Source organism: Ostrinia furnacalis, unplaced genomic scaffold, assembly GCF_004193835.3.
Source record: "Ostrinia furnacalis isolate ACB-3 unplaced genomic scaffold, ASM419383v2 OfSCF7532, whole genome shotgun sequence".
NCBI lineage: Eukaryota > Metazoa > Arthropoda > Insecta > Lepidoptera > Crambidae > Ostrinia > Ostrinia furnacalis.
Genome location: NW_021137771.1, coordinates 732,445 through 750,514, shown reverse-complemented (window position 1 = coordinate 750,514; position 18,070 = coordinate 732,445). Strand labels below are relative to the sequence as shown.

Here is an 18,070-nt window from a genome sequence, read left to right as displayed (position 1 = left end):
AATTTATGTGTCTCCCTGGCTAATGCGATTATGTTACAATGCAAACCATTTTTTTCGTATGTAATTAGTTACCTAGCTCCTCTTTAGTCATCCTGCTGTGCGGCTGATGCTTGGACGTATTCCACTTTGATCATCCACCAAATACCCGAACCGAACCCGCACGAATATCATCTGACCTATTCCACAGAGCACCTATCCATATTATGAGCAAGTAATTTTTAATTGTTATATNAATGACCCATATCCATATCTAAGTGGAATAGGACAGGTGCTATTCCATATATTTAGGCGGGTGCTCAAAGTGGAATACGTCGATGCTTGGTTGTTAAGCCTCGTAGGGAATGGCTGACCACTTCCTGCTTTTATAGCGTTCAGGAATTTCTGGACATTTTGCATGTTGTAATTTAGCATGTAATAGAGCACTGTATTTTACAACACTATGGGTGGGTTGCACCATCTTACTTTAACTTTGACAAACGTCAAAAATCTGTCAAAATCCATACAAAAAACACCGGTTATCGTCATAGTTACGGTCAAAGTTAGGTGGTGCAACTCAGCCTATCTGTTACAACCTATTTTTTTTGCAAATAAATGTCTTTCGGCCGAATACTGAAACGCCATTTAAATATTTGACGGCTTCTCAAATAGTTAAGCAGCTCCTAAACTTACATTTCGCATACTCAAAACAATATCTGAGTAGTTCTCAATTTTTAAGCACCTCTCAGATTATAATTCCAAAATACTGAACTGTCCTATGCATGACATTGACAGTGGGGCGCCACCGTCAATACCGGATCGCTAGTTCCGATTTTTGCCATGTTGGAAAATATATAGTTGATCGATGGTAGCGCCCCCCTGTCATTGAGTTTGGCGGGACAGTTCAGCGTGGGTCATCTATAAGTTGCACTCAAACGCCACTCAAATGAATTTTCGCATACTGAAACGCCATTCAACGCTAAGCATTACTCAAACAACTGTCAAATCGTCTTGAGCAGCCGTTTAATTTGAGAGTGCTTGCGCGGTATCTTAAATTCAATTTTTATACCTAAATCGACCTAAATAGTGGTAAATAATGTCTGTGTCATCGTTATCATTTCTTTCGAGCCTCGAGGAGATACCTAGATCTAATCGCAGGAACGCAATAAAGCTGAACGCTATTGAAAAATATTAATGACATGCAATTCCGAGCGAGGTTCCGCGGCTCAAAAGAAACGGTGTTGTTTCTGGATTCATAATTTGGAAGCTCTTTGAAACCCCTCACCAAACGCCATACAACCAGTGGACCAAATACTTATTATAACCCTATGGTTTTACGCAACGGGAAGTTATGAACGTGTACTAGGTGATATCTTCCACATCGAACAGCCAACTGTGCATCGTATAGTGACCAGCGTGCCGCGCGAGCAATTTCTCCCAGTCTGGACGCACCATTACATAAACATGCCTATTTCTGAGGATTATGGGGACATCGCAAATGGATTTAAGCTATAGCAGAGTTGTTGATTTGTCAATTTGATGCTCTGTCAACAATGATAAATGTCAATTATGGTTACGTTTCGGTCCACGATCGCCACTTAATAGATTTCAACAATAAAAAGTATCACCTTTAAAATTATCTTTTTAATTAAATAAAAATGCAAGCATTAATTTTTTTATATAATAAAATGAGATTTAGATATAATAGAAACTAAAAATAAACTGTTCTATGTTAAATTGATTGAGTATATTTCCATAAAAGACAATACATAACAAAACGATGCTGCGTGTAATGGATAAAAAACGTAAAGTTATCATTTGTGTAAATGAAAACATACTTTTTTTGGTAAATATTGCCATTATGTAAACATTTGAGAGCTGCTTAGCTGATCACGGCTTCAAATCCGTTGAGTGGCGTTTGAGAATACCATTTAAAATTGAAGGATACTTAAATTTAGGAGCCCGTCAGCTGAGTGACAGATTTGAGTAGTGTTTCAGTATTCGGCCGTAATTCGGTTGTTATGACTGTATAATAATAGGTTACAGAATAAACTGGATCTATCTGAAAATTCAATGTTTCCAGCTTCCATACATTTAGTAAAACCACATAATATTAAAAACTACATAAGATATTCAAAAACTGGTTACTGATCCTGAAAGTGGTCCACGAGCTCTATCCAACGGTACCAATAATTTGTTACAAAATAAACTGGATCCATTCGAAAATTCAATGTTTCCAGCTTCCATACATTTAATACAGCCACAGGAATGGCACTCATGTCTTGTTAATATTATAGCAAGTAAAGCCTAAAACCAATGCAATTTACGAGTTCATTTTAAGTGTTTATTATTTAATAATAAAAATCATACTTTTGTTATTGTTTGGCTGGCATACATTTAGTATGGAGGCTGAAAACATTACATTTTCGGATAGATCCAGTTAATTCTGTAACCCAATATTGGTACCGTTGGATAGAGCTTGTGAAGCACCTTCAGGATCAGTAACCAGTTTTTCGATATCTTGTATAGTTTAGAAATAATCGAATGAGATCACTTATCGTTTCCACCCTGTATAGTACTTCGTACGTATAATTACGTACGTATAATTTTCATTTAATGATTGCCGTATGAATATGATTAATCTTTTGGATTTATTTTTTAATTCCGCCGTGCGTACCTGACCTACGCACGTCTTGTTTAATTAACACGGTAAAAAAAACATGGACTATATTGACTAACAACGTGTTTTTGGTGAGCCATACCCGCCCTAAGGTAGCTGTCGAAACTCCAGAATCCACTGAAAGCCAGTCTGAAGGAAAACAACAACTGAAATCAAAACTGTAAACAATAACATGCCATTCAAAAAGCAAGTTTTATGAAATCTCAGCTGATTTCTTAAAGGACCAAACAATTGATTTTTTACTACATATTTCATTTTCAACCTTCAACTTGAAGCTGATCCAGTGCTTTAAAAACATCCAGTTTCTTTTGTTTTAACAAAGTCAAGATTCCACGAATTTCATGGTACCTTCGACCTGCTTTCGCTTTTTTCGCCATTATTAAAGTACCTACTACTGAGGTTTCAAAAATTTAAAGCACTTCTTTTGGCTTGTCCTTAAAAACAATACCTATTTCGTATATCGAAAGAAGGAAGGCTATTGTTGATTTTATCTCGTAAATTAACAAGTTTACCTTTGTACCTTTTTTTTACCTTTCATTGTGATCGAACGAAAGCTTAGCATTTTTTGCAAATCTTCAGTAGCAACCATAATTTTGTTTGATACTGTAGTGGCTCGTTGAGCCTATTCGCGTGCTTCGGGGTTTCGTAGGTACCTAGATGTAAGAACTGCTCTATATCATGTGGTAAAATCTCATTATAATTTATTACAATACAATAAATTACAAAATCGAGACTGGAAAACTATATGAGGAAAATCGAGGATCGCGCGAGAACAAAAACAAAAACGTATCGATATTCGGCGATGGGGTAATCTTGGCGGGAAAGTGAAGGAAGCGTCATGTTTAGCTTTAGTTCTGTTAGAATTATTGTTTGTTCTCTGTAGCTGTATCTTAAATAAAAAAATACATAAATAAATTTCTAAAGTAATAATAAGTCGTCGTTTCAGCCAAATGACGTCCACTGCTGGACAAAGGCCTCCTCCAAGGTTTTTCACAATGAACGTTCCTGCGCTGCCCGCATCCAGGCTCTTGCCGCGACCTTTACCAGATCGTCGGCCCACCTAGTAGGAGGCCTGCCCACGCTACGCCTTCCAGCCCGTGGTCGCCACTCGAGAACTTTCCTGCCCCAACGNTGTTCTACACATTGAGTTATAATGTACTCTTCAATGGTTCTACGCAACGGGAAGTTATGAACGTGTACTAGGTGATATCTTCCACATCGAACAGCCAACTGTGCATCGTATAGTGCACAAAGTAACAACCAAAATAGCTGCTATGAAATCGCTTTACATAAACATGCTTATTTCTGAGGAATATGGCTAAGTATATGGGGACATCGCATATAGTTCCAAAATACTGGACTGTCCTGTCGATGACATTGACAGTGGGGCGCCACGGTNTATAACCCTATGGTTTTACGCAACGGGAAGTTATGAACGTGTACTAGGTGATATCTTCCACATCGAACAGCCAACTGTGCATCGTATAGTGACCAGCGTGCCGCGCGAGCAATTTCTCCCAGTCTGGACGCACCATTACATAAACATGCCTATTTCTGAGGATTATGGGGACATCGCAAATGGATTTAAGCTATAGCAGAGTTGTTGATTTGTCAATTTGATGCTCTGTCAACAATGATAAATGTCAATTATGGTTACGTTTCGGTCCACGATCGCCACTTAATAGATTTCAACAATAAAAAGTATCACCTTTAAAATTATCTTTTTAATTAAATAAAAATGCAAGCATTAATTTTTTTATATAATAAAATGAGATTTAGATATAATAGAAACTAAAAATAAACTGTTCTATGTTAAATTGATTGAGTATATTTCCATAAAAGACAATACATAACAAAACGATGCTGCGTGTAATGGATAAAAAACGTAAAGTTATCATTTGTGTAAATGAAAACATACTTTTTTTGGTAAATATTGCCATTATGTAAACATTTGAGAGCTGCTTAGCTGATCACGGCTTCAAATCCGTTGAGTGGCGTTTGAGAATACCATTTAAAATTGAAGGATACTTAAATTTAGGAGCCCGTCAGCTGAGTGAAAGATTTGAGTAGTTTCAGTATTAGGCCGTTTGTCTTTTGGAAAAATGTTTCGAATGTCGTACGAGGTTCTAAACATTTTTTTTCTTTCGAATATCATACTATTGATTGACGTTGCCAGACATATTACGAGGTTTAAGTTTTTAACGAACAGTTGAAATTAGAGCGATGATGCATTTTGTAATTCTTTTTTCTGCGATAATGCTGAGTTTCTTTTATTTTGCGATGCTTGTTAGATTTGATGTTGCTTATGCGAATTCGCAAAAATTGCCTTGTTGATGTGCTTACGCGGTCGCAACTCGAAGTAGGTATAAGTGTCCTAAGCACGAATGACTCGTACCTACCTACTCGTAAGTGTATAGTAATCGTATTGTATAACTTATAAAGAGATACAGCAGCGCTGTTTTGTTTGTCATAAAAAAAAAGATGACCATAGCATATCGAGAACAATACGTTTGTTCGTGCTTCGGGGACTATATTAAAAAGCATTTTACTTTTTCAATCTTAATTTTTTTATTTCTTTCTTATATTCATATGCACTACTATGCGGCTGTTGCGGGTTCGATTCCCGCATAGTACAAACATTTGTGTGCATGAAATTATTCGTTTGTATTATTGTACTAGGTGTTTTCTATCTATAGTTTGTAATTGTATGTATTTACAAAGAAAAGTATTTAAGTATACAAGGTTATTTTTTGTATATACGAAAGCCGAAACACGTGTCACGTATTATAATCTTTAGAATCAATATAAAAAATATATTAAAATGATACCTTAAAAACTCACGAAGTTCCAAGATTTATTTGTTGTCCCATTATCCGCACGCGAGTGTAGACATCGTACAGCGCGCGGCACTTTCGTTGTTGACAACGCAATGTTTGTTAAGCTTTGACAACATTTTCCATACGCGCAGAACATTTTAATAAGGTGTCCGTAAATTATGGATTTGTAAATATTATTGGATGGATGCGGTGTATTCTATTACTGATTCTGAACAAATAGTTTTAAGGTTTCGTATATACTAAAAAAACCTTGTATTTATTTATATCCGTTGTCTAGTACCCATTACAAGCTTTGCTTAGTTTGGAACTAGCGGCGCAATGTAAAATGTCCAAGGATATTATTATTTATTTATTATAATTTATTTTACTGTGTTTCTTCGGTTTATTGCAGCATGCATAGAGAGTATTGGGTATTTTTGACGAGTTAGTTTCAAAGCCATTTAATTAATTTTATAATTATGGGAAATATTTTTATAAAACTAACGNAATGAACGTTCCTGCGCTGCCCGCATCCAGGCTCTTCCCGCGACCTTTACCAGATCGTCGGTCCACCTAGTAGGAGGCCTGCCCACGCTACGTCTTCCAGCCCGTGGTCGCCACTCGAGAACTTTCCTGCCCCAACGGCCATCGTCTCTACGAGCTATGTGCCCCGCCCACTGCCACTTGATTTTAGCAATTCTGCGAGCTATGTCAGTTACTTTGATTCTCCTGCGGATCTCCTCATTTCTGATTCGATCACGCAGGGAAACTCCGAGCATAGCCCGCTCCATCGCCCTTTGGGTAACCTTGAGCCTTCTTATGAGGCCTAATAATAAGTAAGACTGTGAAAGTGCATGAGTGCAGGCAAATTGAAAGAAACAGTGCAACATCGCTTTTCAAGTTCTCTCAAGAAGTCTGCGTGAGGTTTCAACTTTCAACAAAGTCCAACATCTTAATTGAAACTCAAGGGAATAAATAATAATATATATTTATTGAAACCAATTTCAATTTTGAAGTTTGTTGGGGATGTATCAATCATCACTCTTATAATCTTTTCATTACTTGGATTGGAATAATTATTAATTTACTTGACACGGCTAAATAAGCAAACCGCACGAAGCCACTATACTAACAAAAACATAAATCTGGCGTTGAAAAAAGAATGAGGGTTTCTTAGCGGCCTGTGTCGCGCAGCCAAGGAGGCGGGCTTGTGCGGTTGCAAAAGATATTATAAATCAAAAGTTTACTTTAAAATTTTTAAGTAAATTAATTTCGTAATTAAAACTTTAATTTCATTTTTGGATATTTGCAATTGCAATTACAAAGAAGTTTGAAATGGTTTTACAAAAAAACACGCTCAAACTTTTGATAGCCAAATAACTAAATGTAATTTTATTGACATTGTGAGTCTTCCATTAACTTGGCTCACTTTTAGCTTGGTACACGGGCCAAGCCGCTGGATTGAATTTTTTTTCCAGCAACTGGGCCCGACTAAAACAAAAATCTGCAAGTGTAATGGACACTAAACTTGTACTAGGTTTTAAAATCGACCAGCCGAAATTAAATACCAAAACATCAACAAAAATCTGCTCTAGAATCTTAGAATGGGCCCAGTAGAGAAAACTAGTGACATCTACCCACTTTATCAAAGAATGCAAGCCATCATTTATCAGACGCCGCGGCGCCGATTTCTATAGATTGTCACTTGCAGTTTGAGTCGAGAGCTTCATTGCGTCGGTACGTTTCCTAGTAGTGAATGAATGCTTGATAATGAAATCCTAATTTGATAATGAAACTACATTGCCTAGCGGTATAATAGACGTAGTATGTGACTATGGAATCGAAACAATTCTTACATTTGACATTAGACAAAGGTACTTGTTGCCCTTTTCACGGTAAAAAAAGCGTTAATAAAGTTCCCTAATGTTAAAATGCCCAAAGAACTTTTGACTTGAGACTCATTATGCATTTTTTTGGTTTCAACCGGAGAGGGAAACTTAGCAGGCGTTAGAAGGGGCCAAAGGTTTCTTTGGGGTTTTGGCGAATATATTCGCCAGTCGTAGCTTTCCCCAAGACAAGGCGGTCGCGACTCCTGCTTTTGCAACATTTGTAATGTGTTATTCTTGTAACACTTGACATTTGATTGCTGAAAGCTAATCTTAGGCGGTCACCATGTGGTTGCAGGTTGTGCACGCATATGTTACATTGCAATAATTGTCACTGTACAATGCACTTTTTGATTGCATTTGTGTTTAGTAAAGTGTGAAAAGTAATGTGTAAAGTGCTTTTTAAAAGCCTACTTGCAAAAATAAATGAGTTCTTTTTTTTGTTTTTCTTTTTTCAAGTTATTCGGCACGGCGAAAGTTAACAATATTTCTATAAATTTTAAGTTAAGATTGAAAAGGTTTTGTGTTATTTTTGTTGATGAATTATTGTCTTGTTGCAGTACGTAACTAACATGGATAATCTTGACGATTCGGAGAATAATGCCAAGGTGTCGGACTCGGCCTACTCGAACAGCTGCAGTAACAGCCAGTCCAGGAGAAGGTGAGTGTTTATTGTTACTATACTATAATATTGGTGTATTGTTTGTTTATTTTTTTTTCTTTTTTCTTGCCTTAATACTATTTAGACTAAGAGCTAGTGAACGCCAGTCCTACGTCATTTTATAAAAGCTGAAAGTTTGTCAGCGTATGCTTCCAATAGTTCCAATATAGGATAAAATGTTAGTGAATCATGAAGCTTGGGTCATAGTGCTTTGGAAGCTATCCTAAAAAACTGGCAAGGAGTTGGAACTGTCAAAACTATCTGGCTGATGAGAAAACTACTTCTAATGATTGCCCTAATATTTTATATGTATAAAAATCAGCTTTTATGATATAACGTAAGCCGGGACAAACTTGACCTTCATTGATTGGGTTTTGTGGCGGTCAAGCTGTAGATCTTGGCTACACAGGAGTTGCAGTGGTGGGAACGAGAGGTGGGAATAGTCCCGTATAACGTAAGCCTAACTTTTACGCGGTGGTTTTGTCTGTATATTCAATAGACTGTAATTCTGCTTATGTTATACCATAAAGTCTGATAATTATCATGAAGCGTAATTAACTAATTATCTTGATAATTTCGAACCCTGGTATGTGTACGAGAGCCGTAAAAGTGATAAAGTTTACCAGTTTTTTTTTTCAAGTTTTTCTTTAAATTAATTTTCTTCATTCTTCAAAGTCACATTCATAAAGTAACTTTTGATTGATAGAAGTGTTGGTTATGGTGGTACCTACAAAGCCATAAGTCCAAGAAAAACTACTCATTTACGTAGTATATTTTTTTTATTAGGCGATACAAAATAATATCACCGTAACGAGTTTGAGAAGTGGTTTTAATGTAAAATAATGTCCGGAATATTAAATTACGTAAAAAAATGGTTAAATAATATGAATCCACTATTTTTATCGTAAGTGATGTGTAATTTATTAACAGTTTTTGTAATAGGTATGTACCTACTTAGGCACACGCGTGTTCCTATACGAGAGCATGGTGATTAAGATGTTTGTTTGACAGTGAGCAAATCCATGTACTTTGTATTCAAAATTCAAGTAAAAATGAGTCAATGCACATTTTTCCATCTTATTACATACACTTGCTTGTAACACGTGCTTGTATTTTGAGAAGGTCTTTGACCAATCGTTCTTTAGCGAAAAAAATTTGCATCGGTATTACGAGATGTTTAAATTGTTACAGAATGTGGTATGAATGTTTTTTTTAAGATAAATTTTCTGTACGAATGTAATACTCGTAATTGTGTCGAGTAGAAAGGGGAAATTACAGTTCGCTTTTGTACCATTGTTTTTCAGTTCTGGGAAGACCCTATAATGCTATGGACGGTTTTATTTTTGATTCTTCTGCGCACATATTCCAATTTATTGTCTGTATGAGACATGATAAAAAATATGATTTAAAACTCCAAGTCACTTTTGTGTGCTCCATTTGTATACCTGTGTGCCTACCATGAGTTTACGTTAGGTGAGCTCGCTAGCGAATACGTCAAAAAATTCTATGAAGATTTTATTTCTTGAAAGTAGCCGCTAGGGGCGCTGCACAATATGTCATACATTTAAATGTCATTTTTTTACGCAGTCGCTAGCGAGCACACCTAACGTAAACTCATGGTAGGCACACTGTACTTCCAATTTAGTTTTCCAACTTAAATCTCTTGTAGGTTGCAAACGCCTCACAGAGGTCGATATAGTAGATAGATTTTAGCATGGTTGTCAATTGTATCCTTATCTTCTATCCACAGTATTATTTTTCACAATATTTGCATTTATCTATAACTAGCTGACCCGGCGAACTTTGTTCCGCCTTAATGGCAATAAATAAGCAGATTTTTTTTTTAATTTCGAACGGGATAAAAAGTATCCTATGTCCTTCTCCTGGCTCTAAACTACCTCCCTGACAATTTTCAGCTAAATCGGTTCAGCCGTTCTTGAGTTATAAGCGAAGTAACTAAAATTAAATTAAATTAAAATTAAAATTCATTTATTTCAGGCCAGGGCCCATAAAATTTCAATAATAATAATAATTGCATTAAATAATTAAAATCAAATTAAAATCAAATTAAATCNTATACAGGGTCCTTCTAAACTAGCTACATTCCTTTTAATGGGGGCATCTATACGGTACACTGAACAAGTTCACCAAATTTGAGTAAGTATGTGTTTTATAATGATTTTACAAAGTTACATTTTCTAACAAAAATAAACATTCATTTCGTCTTACATAATGGAACATGCTGTATTTTTTACTCACACAACAAAGCTGTAGTGTATTCATTCTGCACAGGAACACGAGACACAACACACACAACGCTCACTACCACTGCACACTTTTTTGTTGTTTACACTCACGTCATAACAACTCACAGCAGTCGTCACAGCTGCAGCAAAACGGACTCACGATACCATCGAAAAATCAACCAGCAAAGGCCATGATTTTTAAGGCGCGTCTTAGTAAATTTATTTGCATTTGTGCATCTGTGCGTCATAGTTCACTTCACGAGCACTACAAAACGCACCTTCACACAAGAAAGCTAGTCAAAAACTGAATTAAATCAAAGCGCACGCGCCGACATATGCCGACAAGCCGCACGCCTTTTGTTGACACAAAGACGCCGACGCCGCCAAAGCAAGAGCCGAAAAGTTGGCATAAGCGTACAGTCGACAAAAAAGAAACTTATTTGTTTATTATTTTATCTGCTTGCTTTCGATTTCAATTGATTCGAATCTAAATTGTGGTGTTGAGTATTTCATGGTAAAATATCCTATAACAGATAATAATTAAAAATTAATCGAACTTATTGTTTTGTGAAGGTAATTCAATGGCCTAGTCAATTATTTAGAAACATTAAATTAGACTATTGAAGCAAATAAAACTCTTCAATTTGTTTGTATTGATATTCCATTTATCCTAAATCAAAGTCCATTCTTAAATTAATCGTTAATGTCATCATTTCTATTACAATAGAAAAGTAGATGAGGTAGGTAGGTACCTAATTAGTTAAATAAAATTTCCGAATCATTTCCGTTCCAACTTGGTATTTATTTATGACCTATCTTATGTACCTGTGATTTAACAATAAACACAATTTTAATTTGAATAGTAAAAAAAAGTTTGTTGCATTTCTTAATTTTATTTTGGTGACTGTACATTGCGCTAGCCGGCGGCCGGCGGCCGGCGGCACGTGTCTAAAGGCGGCGGCAAGTTCGTTTGCTGCGTCGCCGGCTAGTGTTGTACGATACGACACTCGAGTCTTGGAATCTTACTTATTAAAAGTTTGAAGAAAATAAAATAGCAATGAATTAAGACTGTGTGTTTATTATTTTATTGGACCGTTTTAACTTTTTGATTAAGAAAATCGTCAGTCTTTAGATGGATACTTCTGATTCGATTATTTGCGTTTAATGCAATTTTATTGATATTACATTTGTATATTGCCTATTTGTATACACCAACTCAAGTTCATGTCATGATTCAGTCTAGCTCAAAGAACTTAAATACTTGAAAGGACTCGGAAGGCTCAATGATTCATGTGAAGTCTTAAAAATAAACTCAAGTCTCGAAACAAAGACTTTTAAGACTCGAGGTTCTTACTTACAACACTAGCGCGGTCGGCCATTGGCCATTGTGAGGGACGGCTGTCTTTGATACCGCCGACTCCGCCACGCATAAATAAGGATGTCAACTCCAAAATTCTTTCTAATCATAACAATAATAAAATCATTCTTTACTTTTATAAATTTATTTTTTTGTTTCTACGATGATTTTAATTATTATTATTTCAGTTGGAAATTGATAGTTGGGAACAATTATTTATTTACTTCGGAATACTAAAAACTGCCGATAATCACAGGTAGATAATTCGATAGCGTTTAATTTCTGCTATGATCGAGTCAATTACGAATCACATTTTTTAATTTGCTAAGGGGATATTAAGCGATTAAAATTAACATGAAAAATGTGCTGCTTTAACGTAATAATAACCGTAATTCTAAATTTCACNTTTATTGATACCTATTACATTTGTATCACTCATTATTGCCTATTAGTATACACCAACTCAAGTTCATGTCATGATTCAGTCTAGCTCAAAGAAGTTAAAATACTCGAAAGGACTCGGAAGACTCAATTATTCCCTTATTCATGTGACTAACGAGTCCTAGTCTTAAAAATAAACTCAAGTCTCAAAATAAAGACTTTAAAGACTCGAGGTTCTTACAACACTAGCGCGGTCGGCTATTGTGAGGGACGGCTGTCTTTGATACCACCGACTCCGCCACGCATAAATAAGGATGTCAACTCCAAAATTATTTCTAATCTTAACAATAATAAAACTATCATTATTTACTTTTGTAATATATTTTTGTTTCTACGATGATTTTAATGATTATTATTTCAGTTTAAAATTGATAGTTGGGAACAAAACAATTATTTACTTATTTACTTCGGAATACTAAAGACTGCCGATAATCACAGGTAGATAATTCGATAGCGTTTAGTTTCTGCTATGATCGAGTCAATTACGAATCACATTTTTAATATGCTAAGGGGATATTAAGCGATTAAAATTAACACGAAAAATGTGCCTGCTTTATCGTAATAATAACCGTAATTCTAAATTTCATAGTCATGGTAACTATCCTATTTGTGTATGGCATAAAAATAAGTCATTGATTTCGGCAACTAACTTTTTTGCTTCGTTTCGTTGCTACGTTTGAAATAAAAGATTTTTACAAGCGCAAAAGTATTTTAACGAATTTTTGAAGAAACATCATTCCATTAACCCTACGGTGGTCGCGCTCTAAAATATTACGTTAATGGTCGCGCGGATTACAGGCGTAAGCCATTTTATGGAGTAAAAAAAGAAGACATCTCTTTATAAAAACATGTTTCTTTATTTTTTTTATTTATTGTTATGTATTAGTTAATGAAATAATCAAACAAAGAAACGAGCAGTTCTTCTTAGTTTTTATAAATTAACCAAAACATAAAAATCATCATTTTTCATCAAGAAAATGTCGTCTTTGGCAGTTTAGAAATTATTCAGTACTAATTGCACTTATTTATTCATTGTATTTTGAACAGGAGATACAGGCCATCATGGAATGATAAGGACAAATAAAGTTGCACGAATTACAAGTATTTCCAGTACTTTGATTTCGCTTTCTTCCGCAGTCAAAGTAGCGACCTAAAAACTCCGCTGTGATGGTTCTGAGTTAGATGGCTAATCACTGGTCTGAGAAACTTGTTCTCTTGTGGAAGAATGTGCACTTCTTCATCAGAAACCGAAGAGTCGCCAGAAGATACGCTTTCATTGTCAATTACTTCTAGCCATTCTGCAATTTGTGCTTTTTGTCTATTGTTCATGATTTTTATCTAAAATACAATGATTTTATTGAAAACACAAATGTAAATACATATCTATGCCGTAAATATTTATTATAAAGCATTAATTTATACTAATAATGCAAAAACAAACACATTAATTAAAAAAGGTAACTTAAAAAATACTTACGTAATTGGTCGCGCGGATTACACGGGTAGACCATCGGCATTTACGGGGCTCCTGCGACACATCCACAAGAGACCTGGTGCTCACACGTCATAAAATGTGATCTGCGACTATGCAACTTAAAGTACACGAAGTATCAAAACGATCGCGTTGACCGATTTCAAAATATTCGACAATTTGCACGAGTGGATTACGGGTGTAATCCGCGCGACCACTGTAGGGTTAAGGCCACTAAATAAGTACTTACCACATAAGATTTTTTTATGTTACCAAAAATAAATAAACTTTAATTTTCTGCTTAATTTCATTCCTTAAATAACTAGTAGTAGCCCTAGAATAGCTTGTGTGGCGCCCGGTCCGTCGTCCGGCGGCACTCTTGTGTTCGCGGCCAGTGGCCCAACGGCAGCACAAGCGCAATGGCGGCCATTACGTAAGCTCGTGTGCGTGCGGATTTTTGTCACTGTAGTAGTGAATCAGCTGAACAGGGTGTTGTATTGGGTTGATAAGAAATGAAGTTGTTTCCTTAATTATCTGGGAAACTAGCCTGAATTTTGGCTCAAACTTTGGGAACGTATTCAGTGTGACGTATACATGCTCCCATTAAACGGAACGTAGCTGATTTAGAAGGACCCTATATAAAAGAAAGTCGTGTTAGTTACTCCACTTATAACTCAAGAACGGCTGAACCGATTTAGCTGAAAATTGTCAGGGAGGTAGTTTAGAGCCAGGAGAAGGACATAGGATACTTTTTATCCCGTTCGAAATTTAAAAAAAAGTCTGCTTATTTATTGCCATTAAGGAGGAACAAAGTTCGCCGGGTCAGCTAGTTTTAAATAAATAAAAACATCCTTACGTAATACATTTGACGCCTGAGAACACTGACCGTGGACAACATTATTTTATCAGACTGCATACGAATAAATGCATCCGCTCGGCGTGTTCAATGATTGAACGAGGGAGGCAGGTCATAATGCCGTATCCTGTCACGTAATAACAGGATTATTATTTTGCAGTCACAGCTCCAAATCGACGCATTCTGGCAGCAACTCCAGTGGAAGTAGTGGATATGGGGGGCAACCATCCACATCAGGGAGCAGGTTAGTAAATATTTTGGTTAGGTATCTTCATTTTATGTACAGTCGCCATTAGAACAATTTGAGCAAACACGAAATGTATTTTTTTCTACAATTTGTCATTTTGTGTAGTTTAATGTGCTGCCGTATATAAAACTTTTGATACTTACCATAATGATACCTATAACGTACCTAGTAGCCAGTAGTGAGATATTACTCTCTCGACGTAAGCTTGGCACTTTGGTTATGGGTTTTTTGCGACGACAAGGAGTGCATTTAAGGCATACATACTATACTAGCGGGAATCAAGGGAACTTGTGGGTTGCGGCAACCGTCGGTGCCCTCGGCGAAGCCTTAGCGTTCGAAGGCTAGGCTCGGCACTAGATTCCCTAATCAGTCCCGATCGGACGCCAACCATTTTGAGCTAAGGTGCATACTTTAGTCGAGCGGCGCGGGATACACACGCTGCACTGTCCCATAGTGGTTTCTTCAAGCTACCATATAGGACTACGACATATAGCCGTCAACCTGCACCTAGTACATAGAAGGATTATACGAGTACCTGCTTGTCTCAGAAGACATATTATCTCGTGAGTCGGACCTTAGCTGCTCATTAGAAACATTCTGACTCCAGGACGTCGGCTGAAACAACCCTCACTTTAGTCGAAGACTAAATCTACACTATTTTAGTGTACAAGTTTACAACTACAACTAAATACTTTAATAATTTTGTGGCGATATTATCTTGTGAGTCAGACTTTAGCTGCTCATTAGAAACATTCTGACTTCAGAGTTTCAACTTCAGCTGTTGCAATCCTGACTTTAGAATAAAATGAATTTTTTAACCGTATTCATAGTGGCCCACGGGTACCCAGAATGATTACACTGTGACAATATTTATTGTTATGTAGCAACCAACCACCGGAGAAGAGGACCAAAGAGAAGGAACCCAAAAAGAAGAAGCATGTGCAAATAATCACCGAGAAGGCAGAGGTTGCTGCTGAATGTCAACCCTCGGAGCCGGTGCCGGCGTTGGACGCTCCGAAGGAGGAGGTCAGCGATGGTGGGTGACCTTCATTATTATTCCATAGACTATTAATTACAATTAACCCTAAATAGTGTATGAAACCAACGTTAAGTCTGACATAACACTAGCAATACAGGGTGAAAAGGAAAGGTCTGCTGAAACTTCAACAATGAGTTAGATAACGCTTTAGGTAACCAGTGCTTTTCCTGGAATTGAAGTTATGATTTGTTGCGTATTAAAAGCTTGTAATTTTATGGTGATTTATGAAGTAGGTAACTTCTATTTGTGAAGAACGTAATTAGTGTTGAACTAATAAACACTGAATCCCTCGGCGTTAAAGAAACAATAACATACGACGGTTGATAATGTGATATAAATAAATTCACTCAGCTTTCTTGTGCAGGAATTATTGCTTCGATTTAAATTCAGGCATAGACGATATCTTAATTTTAAAATACTATGTTCGTACAATGTATTGAATTTATTATGTGTATATCTGAAATACGAGTAATGTTTTAGCTCTTACCAAACTATCCTTTACATCCTGTATTAGTTAAGTGTCGTACTTTTAGACAGTGTTTACACCTTGTGATGCAACGAATATTATTTACGAATAAGAATGCAAGTGCCGATTGTACTTTGTTGCTAATGCGAATATTTGATTTTACTATAAATGTGATGATTTTTCCATATTCTAATTGTGTTTTATCTAAAAATAACAACACTTTCACATTTTTGGGAGTCGCGATTATTTTGTTTTCCCAAAATTTTCCTCTCCAGTTGAAATAAATTAGCTTTCTTGAAAAGGGCTGGTCACATTGAAAGGGTTAAATGTGTTTGAACATTTTGTGTTTTAGTGCAGTCAATGAATGCTTTAACGACGGTGTAGATAGAAATCCGAGGAACACAATTTCTGACCTCGGGACTTTATTTAGACTAGTTAGGAGGTGAAGGTGAACATAGCAAAAGTCCCCGCCCTTAGCCCTTGAGCCGGCGGGTAGAGGGGAGTTTAAAGGTACTACTTTTCGGTTTTTCGCTTAATCCTCGGAAACTATGCGTCCTAGTGACATGACTACTATGAACCAAAAAAATATTATTCAATTTGCTACAGGTGAGACAGTCAAGTTTTTCTATATCTTTTATAGTTTTCACGGCATCTGCTCTAGAAGGTCTGTAATATTGGAAATTTTATTTTTGTCTTACATGTTCCCATCAGGAGAAAATCGACTAAATCAACATTAAGCCAACATTTTAGACATGCGGGAGCATGTTAAGCCTAGTTCCAGGGAGGGGACTGCACCGTGCGTATATTTAGACGACCCAATTGGAGCCACTTTTGACTCCTCATCACTCAAAAACTACTGTGCATTAACACTTCAAATTTGGCTCATGTGTTGAGACTTGCAAGATAAACATCAGCTTCAAATTTCATAAATATACCTCATACCATAACATAATTATTTTGAAGATTATTTGATATAGACAAAAAATAATTTATACAAATCGAATTATTTAAAAAAGTATCACAATATTGAATATTTGATGCTCATTTATTTTATTTTTGAGGACCAACAAGTAACGATCAGATATAATTTTTACATCTCAATTTTTTTTTGCGTAGTTCAAAAGAGGTTAAAATATCGATCGATTTCATTTATTTTATGTCTCAAAGAAAGAGGATCAATCATTAAAATAGATGACCATTTAGATTTTTTTATTTGCCGTTTTTGCTAATTTAAAAAGATCATTTAAATACATGCCTTTAAGTATTGACGTTCAAAAATCGACATTTAGAACACTAAAATCTATCTATCACCTGTGAAAAGTTAAAATTTACTGGTTTTTTATTTGCTCCTTTGTATTTACACATCTACCTACCTGGATGCCAAATTTGAACCTTCAAGGTCATCTGGAAGTTGTTAGAATTTGGTCTATGAGTCAGATTGTAGATTTTTGGACGTCAATACCTAAATAACCGTATGAGGTATATTTATGAAATTTGAAGCTGATGTTTATTTTGCAAGTCTCAACACATGTGCTAAATTTGAAGTGTTAATGCACAGTAGTTTTTGAGTGATGAGGAGTCAAAAGTGGCTCCAATTGGGTCGTCTAAATATACGCACGGTTCAGTCCCCTCCCTGGAACTAGGCTTAACATGCTCCCGCATGTCTAAAATGTTGGCTTAATGTTGATTTAGTCGATTTTCTCCTGATGGGAACATGTAAGACAAAAACAAAATTTCCAATATTACAAACCTTCAAGAGCAGATGCCGTGAAAACTATAAAAGATATAGAAAAACTTGACTGTCTCACCTGTAGCAAATTGAATAATATTTTTTTGGTTCATAGTAGTCATGTCACTAGGACGCATAGTTTCCGAGGATTAAGCGAAAAACCGAAAAGTAGTACCTTTAAACTCCCCTCTCCCCGCCG

The 18,070-nt window shown here is 36.1% G+C and overlaps 1 protein-coding gene across 7 annotated transcripts in view; it reads left to right on the top strand.

Annotated features, from left to right (window-relative positions):
* The window catches only part of per (period circadian regulator), an 84,904-nt gene that overhangs the window by 17,986 nt on the left and 48,848 nt on the right, over positions 1 to 18,070 (top strand). For all 7 annotated transcript variants that reach the window (XM_028321417.1, XM_028321418.1, XM_028321416.1 and 4 more), the window contains exons 2-4: positions 7,919 to 8,019; positions 14,551 to 14,634; positions 15,522 to 15,673. In XM_028321417.1, coding sequence (XP_028177218.1) covers positions 7,931 to 8,019; positions 14,551 to 14,634; positions 15,522 to 15,673 — 325 coding nt within the window. In that variant the 5' untranslated portion in view covers positions 7,919 to 7,930. The remainder of the gene's footprint in view (positions 1 to 7,918; positions 8,020 to 14,550; positions 14,635 to 15,521; positions 15,674 to 18,070) is intronic.